A 19,458-nucleotide genomic window follows, 5' to 3' on the forward strand; every position below is an offset into this window, starting at 1 on the left:
CAAGCACACACACACACCCATACACGCCACACCACTTAATTTTAAATGAAGGCCTGAATTAAAAAGTTATTAATTAGCATACAATCGTACATGAGCTCTACCATCAAATGAGTGTTTTTGACAATGATCAAACGTGAATCAACAGTGCAGTAAAATATAAACATAGGCAAGTTTTTTAATTCTTTTAAATTACCTGGTAAAACATATTCTTAAAAATGACTTAAATGGTCTTTAGGATTGCAGGACACAAGAACACCCTGAAGAAGAAAAAATTTCATAGTAGTGCTTATTTGGGGAAAAATACCCCTCGCCGCCGCCGCCGCCCCCCCCCCCCCCAAAAAAAAATGTCCATGCCCTAAATGTTCACACTGTCAGTCTTCAGTTTCTCTGATGTCCCTGCCCTGTCAACTCTTTAAATATATAGAGTGTCATCACAAATTAATGTGATAGAGACCTTGACCATAATATACAAATAACTGTGGTACTGAACTTGACCACATATAGTGCTTCTAAAAATACCTATGAAACAAAGTGATTGAGAATTGTTGAGGTGATCTATGAATCCTAGATTCAATTATGGAGCGTATGTTATTCAAATATCAAAATCTCATATGCAATAACACCAGGTCAATATTTACTCTTCCTTTTGACAATTTCATTGCCACCAGTCATTAACGGATAGCTTTCCCCTTAATCTATATACCTTTTGGGCATTTATAACAACAATTTCCCACAATTCACTGACATAATTTACAAATTATATTCAATCTTAAACTTTATCATATCTGCTAACACAGCAAGACTATCCTTTATTTAGCAAGTTGGTTGAGTTTGTAACAAATATTCAACAATTAAGTTCAGTCTAATCCATTAATGAAGTTGGATTTATGCAAACACCTTAGAAAAATGTTAATAAAATATTGTACGTCTAGTATGTACCATATAAACTCTGGCTCAAATTACGCGAAAGCTGTTCCTTTATGTATTGCCAAAACGTACTTTTTCCCTGCCTACTCGGTTATCTTGCCTGGTTACACAGAACACAACCAAGTGGTGGGATAGATCAGTACATAACAATGAATTATAGCACATACAAACATATCGTTTTATTTTACCCACCTGCGACCAGGGAAAAGATGGCTCTAATTCCTATTGAGACATGGTAATCAGGGCATTAATTGGCGCACAGATCGACTTGGTTTCAAATTAGGGAACTGTTACAAGACCTCTGTTCTATTGACTGAGCTATCAACAATACATGTACAATAAAAAGTCTTAAAGCCACAGTGAACCAGAAGCCCTGTAAAGCTCCACCTTGAGTATTAAACTTCCCATCTGTCCTGTTTCCTAACGTGCATTCTGATAAGAGTAGTCTTATAATATATGCCCAATTGTGGTTGTAAACAGTGTGTTTTACATGTGTTCATTGATTCACTCAACCATGCAGACTCTCTTATCAGCATAATCCCCTTATCAGGAGATTATAGTGTGTGTATTGACTTTATGTTGAATAAAGCATTGAAATATATATGTATTGTCAATAGTTATCTAAAAAGGCATATTTATAAGACTAGCTTTTATAATACATACCCTATTAGAGCCCACACACAGTGTGGGTTAGTTCGGTCTCGCTTTAATATGAAAAGCAAATATTCCAAATATATGTAAATGACACATAATTTAGAGAACTATTCTCTAGATTATGATGCAACTGAGCAATAATCCTATTAATACTATAAGCTAATATAGCAAGGGTTGTATTGTGCCTCATTAACTATTTCTAAACTCAACACGTTCAGCTCAATTTGGTGATTTTACCTTTATGCCACAGCACTACGAAGATCCTTTTACATTAACCTGTATCTCCCACACTTGACCCAGGTGATCCATATATTGGTACCTTGTTTAAATGAATTCCTTGAGTGACTAGTTATCTTGGATGCCGCAGCTACGATAATGATATGATAATGATTGGGTAATAATAGTAGCGCTTTGTATTCTGAGCCAAAAGGGTCCTTAAATTCAAATATCATTACCCATAAACTGGCATTTCATTCCTTTGTTTTTAATTCCTTTTTGTTTCATTATGAAACTTATGTTTCTAATGCTCATTTTAAATGTCAGGGCAAGCTCAATCCAACGTGGACAAGATTAAAAGAAAATATTTTATTCTAATGTCAAATTGTTTTCACCGACAGCTTGCAAAGATATATACGCATGGAAGTTATAAATCTTCAAAATTAAGGTTTAAAAAAAAATTGGGTGGGGATCTATCTATCATTCGAAACTCTTGTGCAAAAATCCGCTGAACTTGGAAAAGATGTATGAAATATATAAAAGGAGATATTATGTTTACTTAAATATGGGACTGTAAATTTTCAAGATTTTTCTCACAGTCCATCTGCGGCTAGAGATCAAGTGTAATAGATGATCTTAATTAGCTTTGTCTACACTATTTTGTAACTGAGAAACAGGCAATAATCAAACGTAAAGATCATATTACTGTAATACACGTACTACATATAGTCCTCAAATGCAACAAAATAAATATTACATCCATGAATTCCAGAATATCTCGGTCAACGTACATGTACATGTATATGGCAAACTAACACTTTTAATGCCCAGCTGAATGCCTCTTACCCAGTGTAACATTTGATTCAACACAATGAGATAGAGAATGTGATGCAGGCCGTGGATTTTGGGGAAGCACACCCCTCTTTACTGCAGAACCACGCTTCTGCACCTTAGCATAACCATGCTCCTTTTGATTAATTTTTACAGGGCGACCAGTAATTAATGCCCTTCTTCCACCTAAAGCAGCCTTTCGCCTGCTTACAGCAGTGGGCTGCACCCCAATCTGGGTGGAAGTTTGCAGGCCGGATCTGTTGCCACGTTTTGCTTTCTTAGAAACCGCATAGCCACTGTACTTGCCAAATGTTACCAAGGCAGATATGAGAGTGCTATCTGTGGTGATGTTCTCAACGCGTCGGACAAACTTAGTCAAGGGGCCTCTGAAAGAATCACCATCTTCTCTCAGCTTGGTTGTTAGAGTATCGACAAAGTTGTGAAGCTTTTGAGAAAGATCTTCATCGCCAACAGATGTCTCGATCCTTCGTCCCCTCTGTGAAAACGAATTGTCGAAAGACCTTTGTAATCCCAGAGACTCTATCGCACGTATCTGAGGATCTTGGATGGATGATGTGCTTGGGCCCATCATATCGTCCCCCTGGTGCTCATTGGATGGAACTTGATCATCAGCGTTGTGGAGACTAGCGAACCAATCATCAGGTATATCATCTCTGCCTGCATGACAATATAATAGACACCGGAATAGATAGGGTCAGACTTAATTCTCATACAATCATGTGTACACTTTTTGAATCAATTATTATGGAAACATTAGGATTATTATATACACATATTTTAAGAGAGAGAATGGTTTATTTATTCATGAAAGACTTCAATTTCTCCATTATCTATCTAAAGTTTACTTATTTTCAATTTGGTAATAAAACAGACACATACTTGCATAAAACTTGGGGTTTTAATTTTTGCCTCTGCTCCTCTTTCTTTTTTGTTTTTACATTTTGATTTATTTTTCTGATAGACCACTTACAGGTATATGGTCTTTCCTTGGTACCGGTACTGTACTTGTTTTAAGGTTTCACATAAACATGTACACTTGGTTTTCACATTCATTCGAGTTCCAGTGAAGACATCCTCCATTGTAACATAACATCCTGTGACAGCCTGATCAAAGTAACAATATGTGCTATTTTTGCTGATATTGCATGTATAATACAGTCCACTCCCGTATAAAATGTTGCTAGAATGAACACAAAAGCACATATAGAAACATGCATGTGCCATGTTTGAAACTGGGACCAGGGAAATCACCTTGTTATAACAATATTTCGTTGTATCATGCACCCGCTGTATCATGCATGCCTGTTATAGTTGGAGTAGACTGTATTATAAAATTAACAAAAGACAGTACACTCTCCCTACCACTATCAACTTGTCCATTAATTATCAAAGAGTTGAACTGTGTTTTCTATGTGTTCTTCCAAATAAAAAGAACAATCCGAATTCTATAGCTGTACATCAATTGTCACTATTGAGTTTACCTGTTGCAATGATATAATACATTTTCCTCAGATTAGGTGAAAATGTTGGTAAGAAGTTTGTGCTCTCAACATGGAACTTCTTTGTGACTGCACTCTGATGTTTACATGGTCCACCGGTGATTCCAATCGGACAGGTGCATGTACCCAAGAAAATATCGACATACAGTCTCCCTGATGATGCGCTAGGTACAGTGAAGCTTGTGTCACCTTCCTACAAATAATAAGACAATTAAAAACAAGAAAGTATATCAGAGAGATGAAAGAAAGGGGAGAGGTATATAAAGAGATCATGCAAGACAGACAAAAATATAATGTGTGTTTAAAAGTGAAAATTATTTTTCATGATTACTAAATCTTTATGGTAATCAATTAATTTTTTTTTTTTTAAATGATAATCTCACTTCGCTGTATGTAAATTGAAGTTCAAACATAATGTCCTTATAATAAAAGTTAAGGGAATAAACTTATCCTTTGAATATCTATCTTTGATCTTCATCTACATTAGTCAATAACTTTGATGAAAATAAAGATGTATTGTTCATTAACAAATCAACCATGACTATACCTTTTATCTGTTTAAAAAAATTATCACAATAAGTTAATTGAAACGCTGCATTCTCATATTCTTTTTGTTTACCTTGACGATATTGTCCAAGTTGACATCACCATCGCGTGCATTGTACTTTGACTGGGAAGGGTTAGCCATCCTGTTGTTGGCAACATCGATCAGCCTACGAATGTAGTAGTCTTCCATCCGGGTGCAGAGAAAGTGCACCGCTTGCGTGACATTGTACGCCTTCAAGCGCTGAAAGACCTTCTCTTTAATGATCCTCATAGCGCTCTCTACAAAGTTGTTGGTCACATTCCCTCGCGTTGGTAGCTCCTTGTGTAGACACAGTGCCCACGCCTCACGTCTCTGGTATACCGTGTCTACATGGGCCCGGAACTTGGGATACTTGCGAACGATTTCATCATTCGCCAGATGATCTTGCCGTGCATTCAGGTCACCAAGGCTCTCAGCATACACAAGACTTTTGAAGAGTCTGAGAAGATAGGGACGGTCTTGCTTTCGGATGCCACTATGCGCATCCCACAACCACCTCCACATTGCCTGCAGAAGATGGAAGACGCACAGTATCAATGAGCATTCTGGGTAAACTGCATGCAGTCCTTGACGAAGCGACTTGCAGTCATCCGTCATGGCGACTTGAGGACCATTGACACCTCTTCCATGGAATGCATCCTCAGGTAGTATAGACTTCAAGAGGTCAAAACCAGCTGTTATGGTCGATTGCGATTCTGAAGTCGTCACTACGATCCCTAGTGGCAGCCCTCCTGCAGATGAATGAGTTAACATTACGAAAATCCGGCTATTATGCCTGTCACAGTTACCACTAGAGTCAACAAAAACCATCTCTCCACTGTGTTTCACTTTGCCGTGCACTCGTTTCATGACAGGTGTACATATGGCAATGACAGTTTGGTTGTCCGATGTCTGCTCAATTTTTGCACACGTCTGGTGCTGTTCTTCATTATATTGATGTATCCTGCTCTCCAGATCTACATACATTTGCTCACCAGATGTTGCGCCGTATGATTGCTCAAATAGCTTGTAGTAAAACCTGTTGAAGGCAAAAAATTATACTTTCATTAGGCGATGATATTCTCAATTCTTCTTATATTAAAATGTTGGTATGAATTTATTTCCTTAATCCCCATGAATTTTTTAAAGAAGTTTTTGTTTTCAGGACAGAAACAACCTAAATTCAATATTGCACACAAAAAATAATGTATCCCTGTTTAAATTGATGACAAATAATTTTGTTTGTATGTTTCCAACATTTCATCTTGCAATCTACATGGTCTAGATTATGTTTCATTATCTAATAGGTATGTTTCATAATCTAGTAACCAATTTGCTAAAGACTACTTTTTTTCTATTCAGAATTGCTTTCATGAATAATCACATTTTGTATTATCAACATAAAATTTGCAGAACCCAGGCTACGGAATTCCCTCTGGCCCTAAAATTTTACAACCATGGTTAGAAGAGGAGATGAAAGAAGGGTAAAAACAAAGAGGAAAGATATAAAGAGGAGATGGTAGAAGGGTAAAAGCAATGAGAGGAGATGGTAGAAGGGTAAAAACAACGAGGAAAGATAGAAAGAGGAGATGGTAGAAGGGTAAAAACAACGAGAAAAGATAGAAACCAATAATTTCAGAAATTGGCCCATGTGACCTTTGACCTAATTACTCTGAAGATCTAATCAGATTGTCTTGCTGTAGTGATCTCATCAAGTTTGCAGTTTATATCTCAAGTGGTTCTTGAGATATCGCGGTAACAGGGAAGCAGGACGGACGGACAACCCTAATACTATTACATCATGATGCCTTCGGCACCACCTTCGGTGGCGGAGGTATAAAAATATTGCATGTATAGGCCCTACTCCTAATTTTGAGGTTTTAAATCTTGTAAGATTTCTTAAGATTGATCTATGTACTAGCTTTGATGACTTGCCTGTAGCAAAAATGAAGGTCTGGGCAGATAGAGCGGTCTGCAGAAACAAAGACGTACTGGTCTCCGTGCACCTCCTGGAGGTCATGCTTCATCGTATCAAGCGCCGAAGAGGGAGAGTGTCCATTTTCGAACAAGGTTTTCAGCTTGGCAACGGTGGCTTCAGAAACGTCTTTCCTCCTAACAGCATTGGCGCAAGAGAGGGGATGGTTGTGTTCAAACCTCAAGGTAACAGTGAACAGAAGTCCTGCCGTGATGTGAGGATTTTTGGACCTAGTCAAAAGTCACCCGAATAAGAGTGGTCATATTATTTCTATTTGTTACTTTACAATAATATCAGCATTAATCAAAATATTCATTCATCCAAAGACAGCATACTGTAATTAAAAAGAAAACAAATTGAGACGAAAAATAAGTAAAATTATTGATAAGAATCAAATTATCTGCCAGGAACTTTATTTGTGCACAATGCATACCATTTTGACCCAAATTAGTCTTTCATATCCTCCACATTTTTGTGAAGTAATTGTCAAAATGAATATTATTTCAGTGACATGGTTGCCAATTTGTGGTTACCATGGCAACACGAAATGTCATACAACCACAAAATTTTACGAAAAGTCACCAAATTTGTTGAAAATGATCATGATCAAGAAAAATTTGGCTTGGATGAATAGAAAGAAATAAGAGAAACACAACATTTCAAACAAATAAGCCAATGAATGAGAATGATATGACATCTTAAAAGTTGAGACCACTAGTCTTCACATTGGTAATGCGACCATGATCATGTGTTATACAGGGAAAACAATTACATTTCCTTTAATTGTACCCATTTATATTAATTTTTCCCCAAATCTTTTTGTAGACCAGATATTCTTTCGATGAGAAGACATGTAAAAATATGTTAGCCATACACCGTGGACAACAAGTCTGTTGTATTGGGAAAAGAATATTTTGAATAATATTTTACAAAGTTATCCATGCATGACATCACACACAGTGACCACATTGCTCATGGACTTTTATAACATATTAGTGATCTCAACTTTCAAGGACTAATTTTCTTATTACTATCAATTTTCCTGAAACCTCCACTGTCTAATATGTTTCTTTTTTTTTTCTCCAGAGTACAATACAAATTGTATGTTAAAGGGTAAATTATCATCAATTGCAACACTAAGGTACATAATAATTACTTACAAGACTGAAATTCATTTTAAAAGCATACCTGGAATATTTAATGGACCGTTTCAGAACAAGGGACATTGTGGCAGGGCACTTGGTATCTTTGGTTCTCTTTCCAGGTTTGGATGTGTGTCTGGTATTGTGCTGGCATCGCAAGTCAACCTTAAACATGAAACAAAACAAGACAAATACAAATGTGTCTCCTACATGCCTCTGCCCTTAAAACCATTTACTTAAGAAAATGACCACTGTGACCCTTGACCATTTATACTTACTCCAGAGTCTAATCAGATTGCTTCTTGCCTATAGGTCTAGTGTTATACACACTAATTACTATCATCAATTTTGTAATTCATATAATCTTTTTCTTGTAATATTGCGATAACGGGAAAGCAGGACGACAACAAAAAATGTTATATGCCTCCGGCACCACCTTCAGTCATAAAAGAACAAGAAAAAAAGGACTTCATGCATGGAATTAGAAATAAAGAATAAAACGAGCAATCACTATTAGGAAAGACAAACGTAACCATAAACAGAAACATGATCATTGCAGAGAATTAAGTTGTCTATTGAAATTGACAACTTAAAAAGAAAAGTAAAAGACAAAAACATTTCCTCAATTCTTCAGAATGCATTCTTATCATTATCATTTCTACCAGCCTCTGACATCTAAAATCAAATGCCTTTCCTTGCATGGTCAAAACTATAGATCTTTAAAGATTATTGTTGTTCTCTGTTTTCGGTCACCATGCAGATTTAGATTTAGATCGAGTCTCAATTTTTTATTTTTTTTTTTGCCCAGAGGATAAAAAAAAGAATGCCCAACATATTGTCCTTTATTTGATTGAGTTTACAGTATAAAGTGTAATTTGAAAGCCATCTCACCCTGTAACTGTTGAAACGACCAGCGTCTGGATATGTTCTTGCCAGCCTCCAAGTCACTGAATCAGTTCTGCTTTTGAAAGCTTCCAACCAGGTTTGAACCTCATCCTGATTATTTACTTTCATTCTCAGCATACATTCGAAGTTGCTCTCCCCACCAAGTGTCTCGTAGCTACAAACCTCATGTTTAAATTGTGATGGCAGGAATGACTAAAAAAGAGACAAGACATAAAAAGAAAATTGAATTTGATTATCCCAAGGAAAATCAGAAATTTATCATGAATATTCAATGATTAGTAAATGAAGAGATAATTAATATCAATATCATCCCAAGGAAAATTAGAAATTTCCCATGAGCAGTCAAGGATTAGTAAATAAAGAGATAAACTAATATCAATATCACCCCAAGGAAAATCAGAAATTTATCATGAATATTCAATGATTAGACTCTAGTAAATATAAAGATAAACCAATATCGATATCATTCAGTAACAATTATTAATTGATGCAGTCCCTAGCTGGTTAAAATTATTTCTCTTCAACCTTGGAGGAAATTTCCTCCAAGCTTCAACAACTTAGCATTTTTATGGAGTATTAAAAAACTTTCCATTTATACAAGGTTAACTATATCTCCAGCAAGGGAGTTAAATGGCAATAAACTGAATGTGTCCAAGGATACAGTGGTTTTGCCAGTGTGAGGGAATGAGAAATAGCTCTTTCTTTATAATGCAAATTAGTCAGGGGTAAAAGGAATGTACCTAACTAAAGAAGAGTGATATGCCCCAGTGGACATACACTCACTGCATGCAGGTTAAAGCTCATACATGCAGTGAGCAGAGATGAGACTGGTTGTAGCTGTGCCTACTACATGTACATGAAGCTGTAATTGATGTCTCATCCTGATATTCTTGATGTCTATAGTTGGTTTTGGACACCTTAATATGTGAGTACAGTATATAATTAACTCTCTGATGTTAAGATTTGCTGAGGAGTTGAATTGGATAGATTATGAGCTGTGTGAAGAAGAGGAAGATTTAACTTTAATTTACATGAAGGATGCATGCTGGTAGTAATTGAGTCACGCCTATTAATGCTAGAAAGGCGTGTCAGTAAGATATTATTAGTATATAACTGCTTTTTGGTAAGCCTTGTATTCATAAAGATAGGTTCTGTTGGTTTTCTTGTGGAATTCACATGGGTATGCAAATGTTTTAATAACTAATTACAGATAGCAAATATTGCAATCTTCTCTAGAGATGAGGTGACCTAAATATTGGTAGATGCCATGTCCCACTGCATTTGTATCGTGATTAGTTGGAGTATGTTTCTATATTGCTTAAGGCTGATAGAATAATTATGATAGCTCACTCATTTGGAGAATTGTGTTATATATATGTGAAAGTAATAAATAGGGAGTGGCCTTCATTGCAGATCTATTTACTACATGAATTTCATAGGCTGAGGTAAACTCAATATATATACAATGTACATGTATGAACTAAATTGCATACACTGTATAATATGGAAGATGATCTGGAAAGCAGATGTAGCAAGTAATTATCTGTGATCATAATGATGCAATACTTACTGTAGTTTTTGTGTCTTTTAATTTTCTACAGCAACTGAAGTGACTTCATGCAGTCAAGGGTCTTCTACCCTCTTTTGTTTAGTTGAACATCGTAATAATAAAGATTGGCCTCACACCCAATAGAACCGCAACAACTGCTTCGTCTCATTTATGACTTCGAGTCGATACCCTCACACCAGGATATACTTACATGAAGACAAGGGGGAGACTAGCCTTTAAACAAGGCCACTTGTCTGATAGACGCCGAGCGACTAAAACGAGACTAATCGCGAAAACCCAAGTGAACGCGAGAGCGAGGAGCCCATCCTAGTGGCCTTTATCAATCTGATTTGGATTTCTTATGTAAACCCTTGTTTCCGACTAGAATTCGCTCCAGAAAATAGAGCGTCCAATCAGCGAACGTATCCTCGCACGACGTCAGCATATAGTATCCATCACACACACACACACACACACAGTAAACTCTACGTAGTGCGAACATGGACCTACATGCTATGAACTATTACGTACGTGCTAAGACCACTGACCTCTACATGGAACGAATCACGAACGAAGCCAACTGGGAGATCGCCGTTCTGATTGGTCAATAAATCCAAAGTAGGCGTATTGGCATGTTAATATGTATCTATGAATAATTCATGCGCAGCAGTGAAACCCACTTTTCAAAAGGCCTCGTGACGTTCCGTCACTCGGTCGCGCGTTCACTCCGGGTATCTAGACTCATCTCAGCCGCTTAGAGTCACGAGGCCTTGTCAAAAGGCTAGGGGGAGACAGGAAGTAGGGAAGGAGGGGGGGGGGCGGGGTGTGAAGGAGAAGGCGAGTATTCTAGGGAGCAGCCATTGAGCATACCAAGGAGTTTCTTGAGCATACATAACTTTCGTAAATAACAACATACATTATATTCCTCCCCACAACCATACAGGGAGAAAGAGGGGCAACCCTCCCCCCGCCCCCCCCCCCCCCTCCCGTGATGAACAAGCTGCAGGGGTTATGACATGATGAAGGACATTGGTGGGTAATGTAAACACATTCCAAAACTAAATGGCCACAAAAAAGGCACAAAGTGAAACAAGTGGACCCTCTATACTTGTGTTTAAAGGGGAAGTACACCCTGAAGTTGAGTTGGATTCAATAAAAGCAGAAAAATGAGATAAACATATCAGTGAAGGTTTGACTAAAATCCATCAAAGGTAAACATAGGTTATGAATTTTTAAAGTTTGCGAGCTGCTTTCCCATTGTAAATTCCATTGGCATTAATTTGCCCTTTTTCATGTTTTTTTTTATGAAGGAATATAGATTCTATCTATTTCATAGAGGTGTGTGTATAAACATGTGTCTAATGATATAATATCAAATGCACAGGTAAAATGGTAATATGGATCGATCTGGAGTCTAAGGGCGCGTTCATGCTTGATTTTGACGGCCTGAATCAGGCATCTGTTACGCGTTTAGTTTAAAACACGGTTGCGTCTTAGCTCACTTTTGTAGAATCACCGAAAAACGGCGATCACGATCGCCGATCGTAAACTCACAAAAAGATGCATTTACAATTTGTAAACGCGTTTAAATGGGGTCAACGCACTGACCTCTAGTGGGTCTACGTAGCATGCACAGTGAAGGTTTGCGAATCCAGCTGGAAGACCAATTAAGGCCACACACGGAGAATTGCCTGGGGAGCCAGAGAAGTAAGCATGAACACTACATCGTGGAACTGCGATCACGATGAGCGTTTACGATGAGCGTTTCAGATCGCTCATTCTGCCTTCAAAATTTAAGCATGAACGCAGCCTAAGTTAGAGATCTATCCTTCTGGAATGTAGCTTGCAAGTGACATCACAAAATTAAAACTTTAACAAATTCATAATTAAGTTCAGGAGATTGCCAGCTAGGTTCTTAGTCTTAGTTTACTTTTAATTGATTCTAATTATGAATGACAATGTGACGACTGATGCTGATGATGGGGTAAATGTTTTGTGATGATTTAATCAATCAGTTATTACTAGACAGGAATATAACGTTAGATCTATAACGTTAGACTCTAACTTTAGAAGTCTAACTTGTTATGAATATGATGCTACTTTTTTCCCTTTAAGTTAAGATCATTAACCCCAGATCTAAATGTTACTACATGTAGTTAGTTAAGTTGTTGCTGTTGTTGTAGTTAAATTAATCAACCAGTACCCCCACATACACCTTCGGTCTAGGATTTAACTTTAAATTAGACTCTAACTGTTAGATCTAGATCTAATTCAATTTTCTTTTTTTGGCATGCCATATTCACATGGTCATGGACTGAGCCTCCGCGTGTCGTGAACAATGTGGTCGTGAACTGTTAGACTAGTCTAACTTAGTAGTTTATTAAGTTAATTCTAGATCTAAATTGTGTTTATTGTTGCTAATAACGGTATTGTCACCTAATAAATTTGAACTTACCTCTAAATCGCCTAAAGACCCTGGATCCTGATTAGCATTACAATAAGCACACAATGATAACGTCATGGTGGAAGCGTGAACTTTCATCCAATGAATTGCGGTGGCATTGCTATGGGCATCGAGCGCACGTGTGTGCCCTGATTTGGGTACGTACGTATCGCGTATGCGCTAGCTAATTTGCTGTGCAGCATTACATAACTATGTACAAAATAGCTCTCGATCGGGTAATAAAATAGGGGGTCATCTAACTGTTTAGATACAAATTTGTTTTCCATTGGCGTCAAAATGCATGCACACATCTAACGGCAAATATCCGGCACGTGAAATTCTGAGTCTGGTCACAAATCATGATAAAAATAATGACAACTTAGGCCTAGGCCCTATATTAAACAAATAATTGTAATAATAAAGAGCAGGGCATTCTGAGTCGAATTCTTTTTCGATATAGGAGTAGGCCTAGATCTAGACGGGAAAAAAAGGATAAAATGAATAACTCCGTTGAGCATCAATATTTTGGGCCTATAGTGCTACACCAGATTCAATTTTATTGATTTCTGAAGAAGAAAACATTATAGGCTAGGCCTAAGTGCGGAATGTGTCGAATCAATTTTACTACTGAATATTTGTCTTGCTTTGTCTTTCCGTTCGTGCCCACAATCAAGATGATTGAATCATTTATTTCATCATGTGTGTTTGTTCTATCACGATTTTATTATTAATTTGACCATGGATTATACTGACAAAGGAGTTATTAGACCAAAGTTAGAAATATTATTACAGAATGACGGTTTTGAGAAGGCCAATAAATGACCTCATGGTGTGTGGGTTTGTTCAGAGCCAGAAGGGCATTCGTTGTGTTAAGAGTTAACATCGTTCTGGCTCTCAGCAGACCATGATTATAAATAAAAGTAATACAGAGAGTGCGAGCATACTGGAGGGAGGGCTAGAGAGAGAGAGAGAGAGAGAGAAAGAGAGAGAGATATGGAGAGAGAGAGAGAGAGAGAGAGAGAAAGAGTGTGAGAGAGCAGTGGCACAATACATAGGCCTACCATGGGGTCTGGAATCATTAAACTACACAAACTTGCATAAAATCACTACTCATCAATACACAATATATTATTATGTCCTTGCAGACTACTATACTACACTCTACACATTGAGATGCATTTCTAACGCACGCACCAGTAGGGTCTGAATCATACATCTACGCAGACTTGAATAAAGTACTTCTCAGCACACTACTAGTATGTTGTCAAACTGTCAGATTAGCGTCTGTGCTTGCAGACTACTATACCATTCTATACAAGTTGGCGACTTGAATAAAGTACTTCTCAGCACACTACTAGTATGTTGTCAAACTGTCAGATTAGCGTCTGTGCTTGCAGACTACTATACCATTCTATACAAGTTGGCGACTTGAATAAAGTACTTCTCAGCACACTACTAGTATGTTGTCAAACTGTCAGATTAGCGTCTGTGCTTGCAGACTACTATACCATTCTATACAAGTTGCAATGTATTTCCATATGCACTACTGGGTCTGAATCATACAACTACACAGACTTGAATAAGCACATCGCGACACATACGCATATTGATTTGTCAAACTGGCAAATCAGAGTCTGTGTTTGAAGACTACTATGCCATCGTTTACTCGTAGAACGCGAATCGTGCACAGTACATGCGAATACATGTACATTTCGTATGGGAAGTAGCAGAGAAATCATAAGTCCACGCGCATGCGCACATGGGATTTTTGCTCTCTCGAGTACGGAAAAAAAATTCGCCTCCTGGCCTGCACTGGAAGTGTTATTTAACACAACTGCTGCTCAAATGAATTCCTTGTAATGTCTCCTCTTCTCAAAGGGTTCCAACAAATGAAATGGAATATCTTCATTTGCCATGATGTACAACTTACTTGGTTCCACTAAAATTACTAAATCTTTGACTTTCAGATCAACTGAATATTGATGCTGACTAGTCCACCAAAGCAGTTCCTAATTTATGGCAGCTGAAACAACAACAAATATAACTCGCAATAACTTAACAAAAGAATGAATAACTGATACAAAAAAGTAAACAACTTATTTCAAACACAAATCCTCCCTACTTGAACATTTACAAAATAAACTCATATCAAAATCAGGAGCATCTTTTTCACTGTGCATCTTTCTTTTTGTCCAAACAAACTGAATCACACTTGGGCTGAGTTTGCAGTGTCAGTAGAAACAGAGAAGTCTACTACTTTCCTCTTCAGGGTCATCTCAACCGAGACATGGCAGGGCAGCTTCGCATATTGCTGGGCCGAAAATTAATACAGATAGAAAGATAGATGTTGCTATACTCCAGACCATTTAAATCCACTATGCTATTCATTTATTCCCGTATGTTGTGCCAAAACAATTTCTTTACAAAATGTTTGTAGTGTTTGAACTCCGAATTAACTTATATCGATGGAATTCAAATTTCCCTAAGGCTCTGCCCCCTTTCATGAAAGCTACCCGTATTAAAACACATAAGACACAGATTATATACAATATAGAAAACAGAAAACACACACAAAATGAAACATGTCTACAAATATACCGGAATTATTCAAAGTTACTCAATAGAAATGAATTGGGGAAACTTTGTATGTCTCTTTTTTCTTCTTTTGTTAAATAAAGTTTGCTTGTCCATTTTAGACCTATTTTAATGAACCCCATAGTAAATATGTGATATTTGCCTATAGGGGAAAGTATCACATTTTGTGGGTAGAATGTTTCTGGAGGGTGTGAACATGTGTGGGGGATGTGTGTTTTGTTTGCGTGGATGACCCGGTGTGTATGTGTATATGTGCACTGGTGTGGACTTTTTTTCCTTGTACCAGTAAAATAACCTCCAGATTTTGTATATGGAGTGAATAACATGTACAATTGATTTATAAATTATGTTTATGTACTTTTAGTGTGTTGCTCAGCTATATATACTGCAAATCAGTTTTTGTTAAATCATGTTTATGTATGAGCAATTAAAATTGAAAACATTTATTTATTTTATTCAATTGTATGTTCTTGTTTGTGATACATTTGGAGGAATAAACAAAATTACTACAAATTTTTAAAAAAGTGCTTTGTATAGAAAGGATGCGAGATGTCTTTGTTGTGCGATTGATATGTATCTTTTCTATGGTAAAACCAGAATTCTTAGAGCAGTGAAACTATGGCAAAAACTAAGCGTCTGACATTTTCATAGCAAGATGTTTTTGCAAATTGCAAAATATTCAGTGTTGTGTCAGTTTTCATTCATGTCTTTTTGAATAATAGTTTGATAATCACTTATGTATGTTTCATGAGGGTTCTTTTAAATTCCTGACCCATATGTCCGTTATTCTTATGATGATAAAACTGTTAAATTTTTGTTCGCTATGTTATATTTTTTTTAAGGTGTGGTTCTGCTATTAAGATATATAACTCCTTAAATTGTATTAATTTCTACTTTAAATGTATGAGTAAGTATGTTGCCTCCTTTTGTTTTAAATCACTATTTAAAATCACTATAGTCACCATGGAGTACAAAGTAAATTAAATTGGATAACATTTTCAAAATCTGTGCCTGCGCATAAATCCTTTACAAATAATGGGGGTGAAATATATGTTATGAATATGAAAGACCTTTTTTTTTGGGGGGGGGGGGTGTTTGTATTTTCTTATGTCTTCCTTAAATTTGTAATGTGTATGACTGTATACATGTATACCTTCTTTTCCATGTTTATTTGCAAACATGCATACAAAATGACCATTATTATTTCATAATCTAGTTCTTAAAAGATGCAATCCTATTTATGTATGTGTGTGTAAAATTGCTTTTCATTACATGTACAGTTGGTACTATGATCTAACAATGAATATATTTGATTGTATATGTATATCCCAAAGAAATCATGTTCAGATTACATATTTCATTGTAATAGACAATGGTCCCACATTTTAAGTGGTAATGGGCAAAGCTGTTGAAATTGCTTTAGGTTGATTTTCGAAAGTCTTTGCGATCATGTAACATTTCAATGTATAAACATTGATGTATTCTAAACAAATGATTGGTAATACTGGAACTAGAAGAGTATTTGTTTTCAAAGCCTTTCTGAGTTGTAGGTTGGCAATTTTAATAAATTATATTTTTGTAAATTACAGAATTCGTTATATGTTTATGTGTTTTGTTTGTTTTTTAATTTTCTTCTTGCTTATATTAGAGGATGTTCACACCGGCAGAGATAGCACGCGCTAGACCGCGCTATCTCTGCGGTTTGGAAGGTACAACGTCGTTTCGGTCCGCCCAACAGCGAGCCACGGCGAGCCAAAACGGCGTGCCACAGGAGCACCTCTTGGGGGTGGTCCACGAGAGATAGCGCGGTCTAGCGCGCGCTAGAAAAAAGGGGGTGCTACGATAGACCGCGCTATCTCATTGCGGTGTGAACAGCCTCTTCGTTGGTGAGGTATATGAATGATGGACATGTCCATTATTGTCTTCTTTTTTTTGGGGGGGGGGGTGATATCATAAATAATATCTTGAAATTGAAAAGCAATATATTCAAAAAGGCTTGTTGAAATCCCTAAATTAGTCATTTTTTATATGTTTTCAGAGAAGCAGGATTTTTAAATTAAATCTCACCCAGTCTTTTGGAAGATCTTAAGAAATGACAAGTTTACATTTACCAGTCTGTTCGAGCTTTGGAGAGAAGGGGAGAAAGAGTTGGATGAAGAGAAAAGGGGGAAGGAGAGATGATGGGAGAGGAAAGGAGGGAAGAAGAGAAAGAGATGGGAAAAGAGGAAGGAAAAAAAATGAAAGAGAAAGCGTGGGATTAGGAAGAAGAGAAAGAAAATTCAAAAAGAAATGGGGGGAAGAAGAGAAAGATAATGGAGAAGAGGAAGGGAGGGGAAAGGAGAAAGAGTGGGATTAGGAAGAAGAGAAAGAGAATTAAAAGAGAAAGGGGATCATTAAATATATGAAACCAAAAATAGGAGAGAATGATTGGGAGGTGGATAGAACACCTTGTAGAATAGTGAGTGAACCCTATACAATTTGGCCCAGGGGGGGGGGGGGTGGGAGAGGGTGAAAATGCTCCATATTCCCCCCCCCCCCCTTTAGCAAAATAAATGAACAAAATAAGTGCTCACAGCTAAAAAAAAAACTTACAAATTGGCCCCGCCCTCGCCTCTGGCTTGGTCCCCCCCCCCCCCCCCCCCCCCCCCCCCCCCCCCGGTCAGAACTAGTGGCCCATTCAAGGTTCTGTAGACAGACATCAAAATCAGTTGTCCATCGTTGCCAGTAAATAATGCACATAGACAACGAAGTAAGCTGTTACTGCAAAAGTAGGCTTAAACTTGTAGATAACAGCCAGCAAAACTCAACAATCATTAAAGAAGGGTGGAGTTAGCTGAACAAGAACAAGAAAGTTACACCATCAGATTGTTAGAAAACGGTCACATGCTTAAAAAGGCATGCCATTAACAAATCCTTTACCTGACACTCGGTCGTTATAACAAGTATTTAAAGTGATTTAAATAACAATCTTCAAGCACTAATTGGTGTGGGGGCTAGAAGCTCAGGGATTTTAGGCATTAAATAACCATCAGATGAGCATCCAGGGGCTTGCCTTTGTGACACTTGCAGGTCACTATTCCTTCTTTCTTTCTATCTTTCTTTCTATTTCTCATTAATATACCTTTTCAAATAAGCAGCCTGGGAGGAAGGCCTCCCCCCCCCCCGATCCACAGTGAGTGCATCTGGAAAATTGCAGCTGATATCCACCCCCCCCCCCCCCAGATCCATGCATTGTTGATGATCTCCCCTACTTTTCACCCTTTTCTTTTCTTTTCTTCTTCCTCTTTTTGTTTTCCTTTAGCTCTCTTCTTTCCCTTTCCCTTCCCTCTCTCTTTTTCTTTTGGTGGAGGGGGGGGGGGCAGCAGCCTGGGAAGAAGGCCCTTTCCCACCCCAGCCCCCTCACCGATCTCCTTCTTTCCCCCCTTTTCTTTTCTCCTTCCTCCTTTTCTTTCCCTTTCTCTCTCTCTCTCTTTTTGCGAGGGGGGGGGGGGTCCCTGCTCGGCCCCACTGTATCCACGCCTGATTGTACAAGTCAATAATAAACGTTTTTCTCCTGCATTCTGACAGTTCAAGCTAAAACAAGTGTGCAAACCAATAAGTTGTTTCACATATTTGAGAACATTTATTGTAGGTTTAAGAAGAGACAAATAAGTTCAAGAAACTCTTTTCTCTTCAAGCAATGTTCCCTTTCCCTTCCCTTCCTTCTCTCTCTCTCTCTCTCTCTCTCTCTCTCTTGGGCTTGCTGGGAGGGGGGGGGGGGGGGGAGTAAGGGCCTGGGCGGAAGGCCCTTTCCCACCCCTCCCCCATGCACCGATCTCCTTCTTTTCACCCTTTTCTTTTCTTCTTCCTCTTTAGCTCTCCTCTTTCCCTTTCCCTTCCCTCTGAATAGATAATAAGTTCAAGAAACTCTTTTCTCTACAAGCAATGTAAACTGTACAAAAATCCAATCATTTAAACAAATTTAGTGGAATTTATTATTTGTATGTATTGGATATCGTGAAATCTTTATTTATAAATACTTGGGCTATCCAATACTTGTACACGTTTAGTTGCATTAGACCACATATAAATAATTGTTAAATTAAATATAATATTGGTGTAAATAATAGGTCTACAAACGGCGCCTCATAATCGC

General features: G+C 37.6%; 2 protein-coding genes across 2 annotated transcripts; both read right to left on the minus strand.

Moving 5' to 3' along the window:
* Window positions 1-2,140: 2,140 nt before the first annotated feature.
* LOC105438107 lies at window positions 2,141-5,811 on the minus strand. Its single transcript, XM_011665488.2, has 3 exons — window positions 4,768-5,811; window positions 4,131-4,341; window positions 2,141-3,306 (listed from the first exon to the last, which is right to left on the minus strand). The coding sequence occupies exons 1-3, from the start codon at window positions 5,698-5,700 to the stop codon at window positions 2,618-2,620; spliced, it is 1,833 nt and encodes a 610-aa protein (XP_011663790.2). The 5' UTR covers window positions 5,701-5,811; the 3' UTR covers window positions 2,141-2,617.
* Window positions 5,812-6,178: 367 nt separating this feature from the next.
* LOC105438108 lies at window positions 6,179-13,347 on the minus strand. Its single transcript, XM_030984675.1, has 4 exons — window positions 12,741-13,347; window positions 8,722-8,928; window positions 7,877-7,995; window positions 6,179-6,918 (listed from the first exon to the last, which is right to left on the minus strand). The coding sequence occupies exons 1-4, from the start codon at window positions 12,825-12,827 to the stop codon at window positions 6,624-6,626; spliced, it is 708 nt and encodes a 235-aa protein (XP_030840535.1). The 5' UTR covers window positions 12,828-13,347; the 3' UTR covers window positions 6,179-6,623.
* Between the last annotated feature and the right edge of the window lie 6,111 nt (window positions 13,348-19,458).

Source organism: Strongylocentrotus purpuratus, unplaced genomic scaffold (assembly GCF_000002235.5).
Source record: "Strongylocentrotus purpuratus isolate Spur 01 unplaced genomic scaffold, Spur_5.0 spur5_scaffold_14, whole genome shotgun sequence".
NCBI lineage: Eukaryota > Metazoa > Echinodermata > Echinoidea > Camarodonta > Strongylocentrotidae > Strongylocentrotus > Strongylocentrotus purpuratus.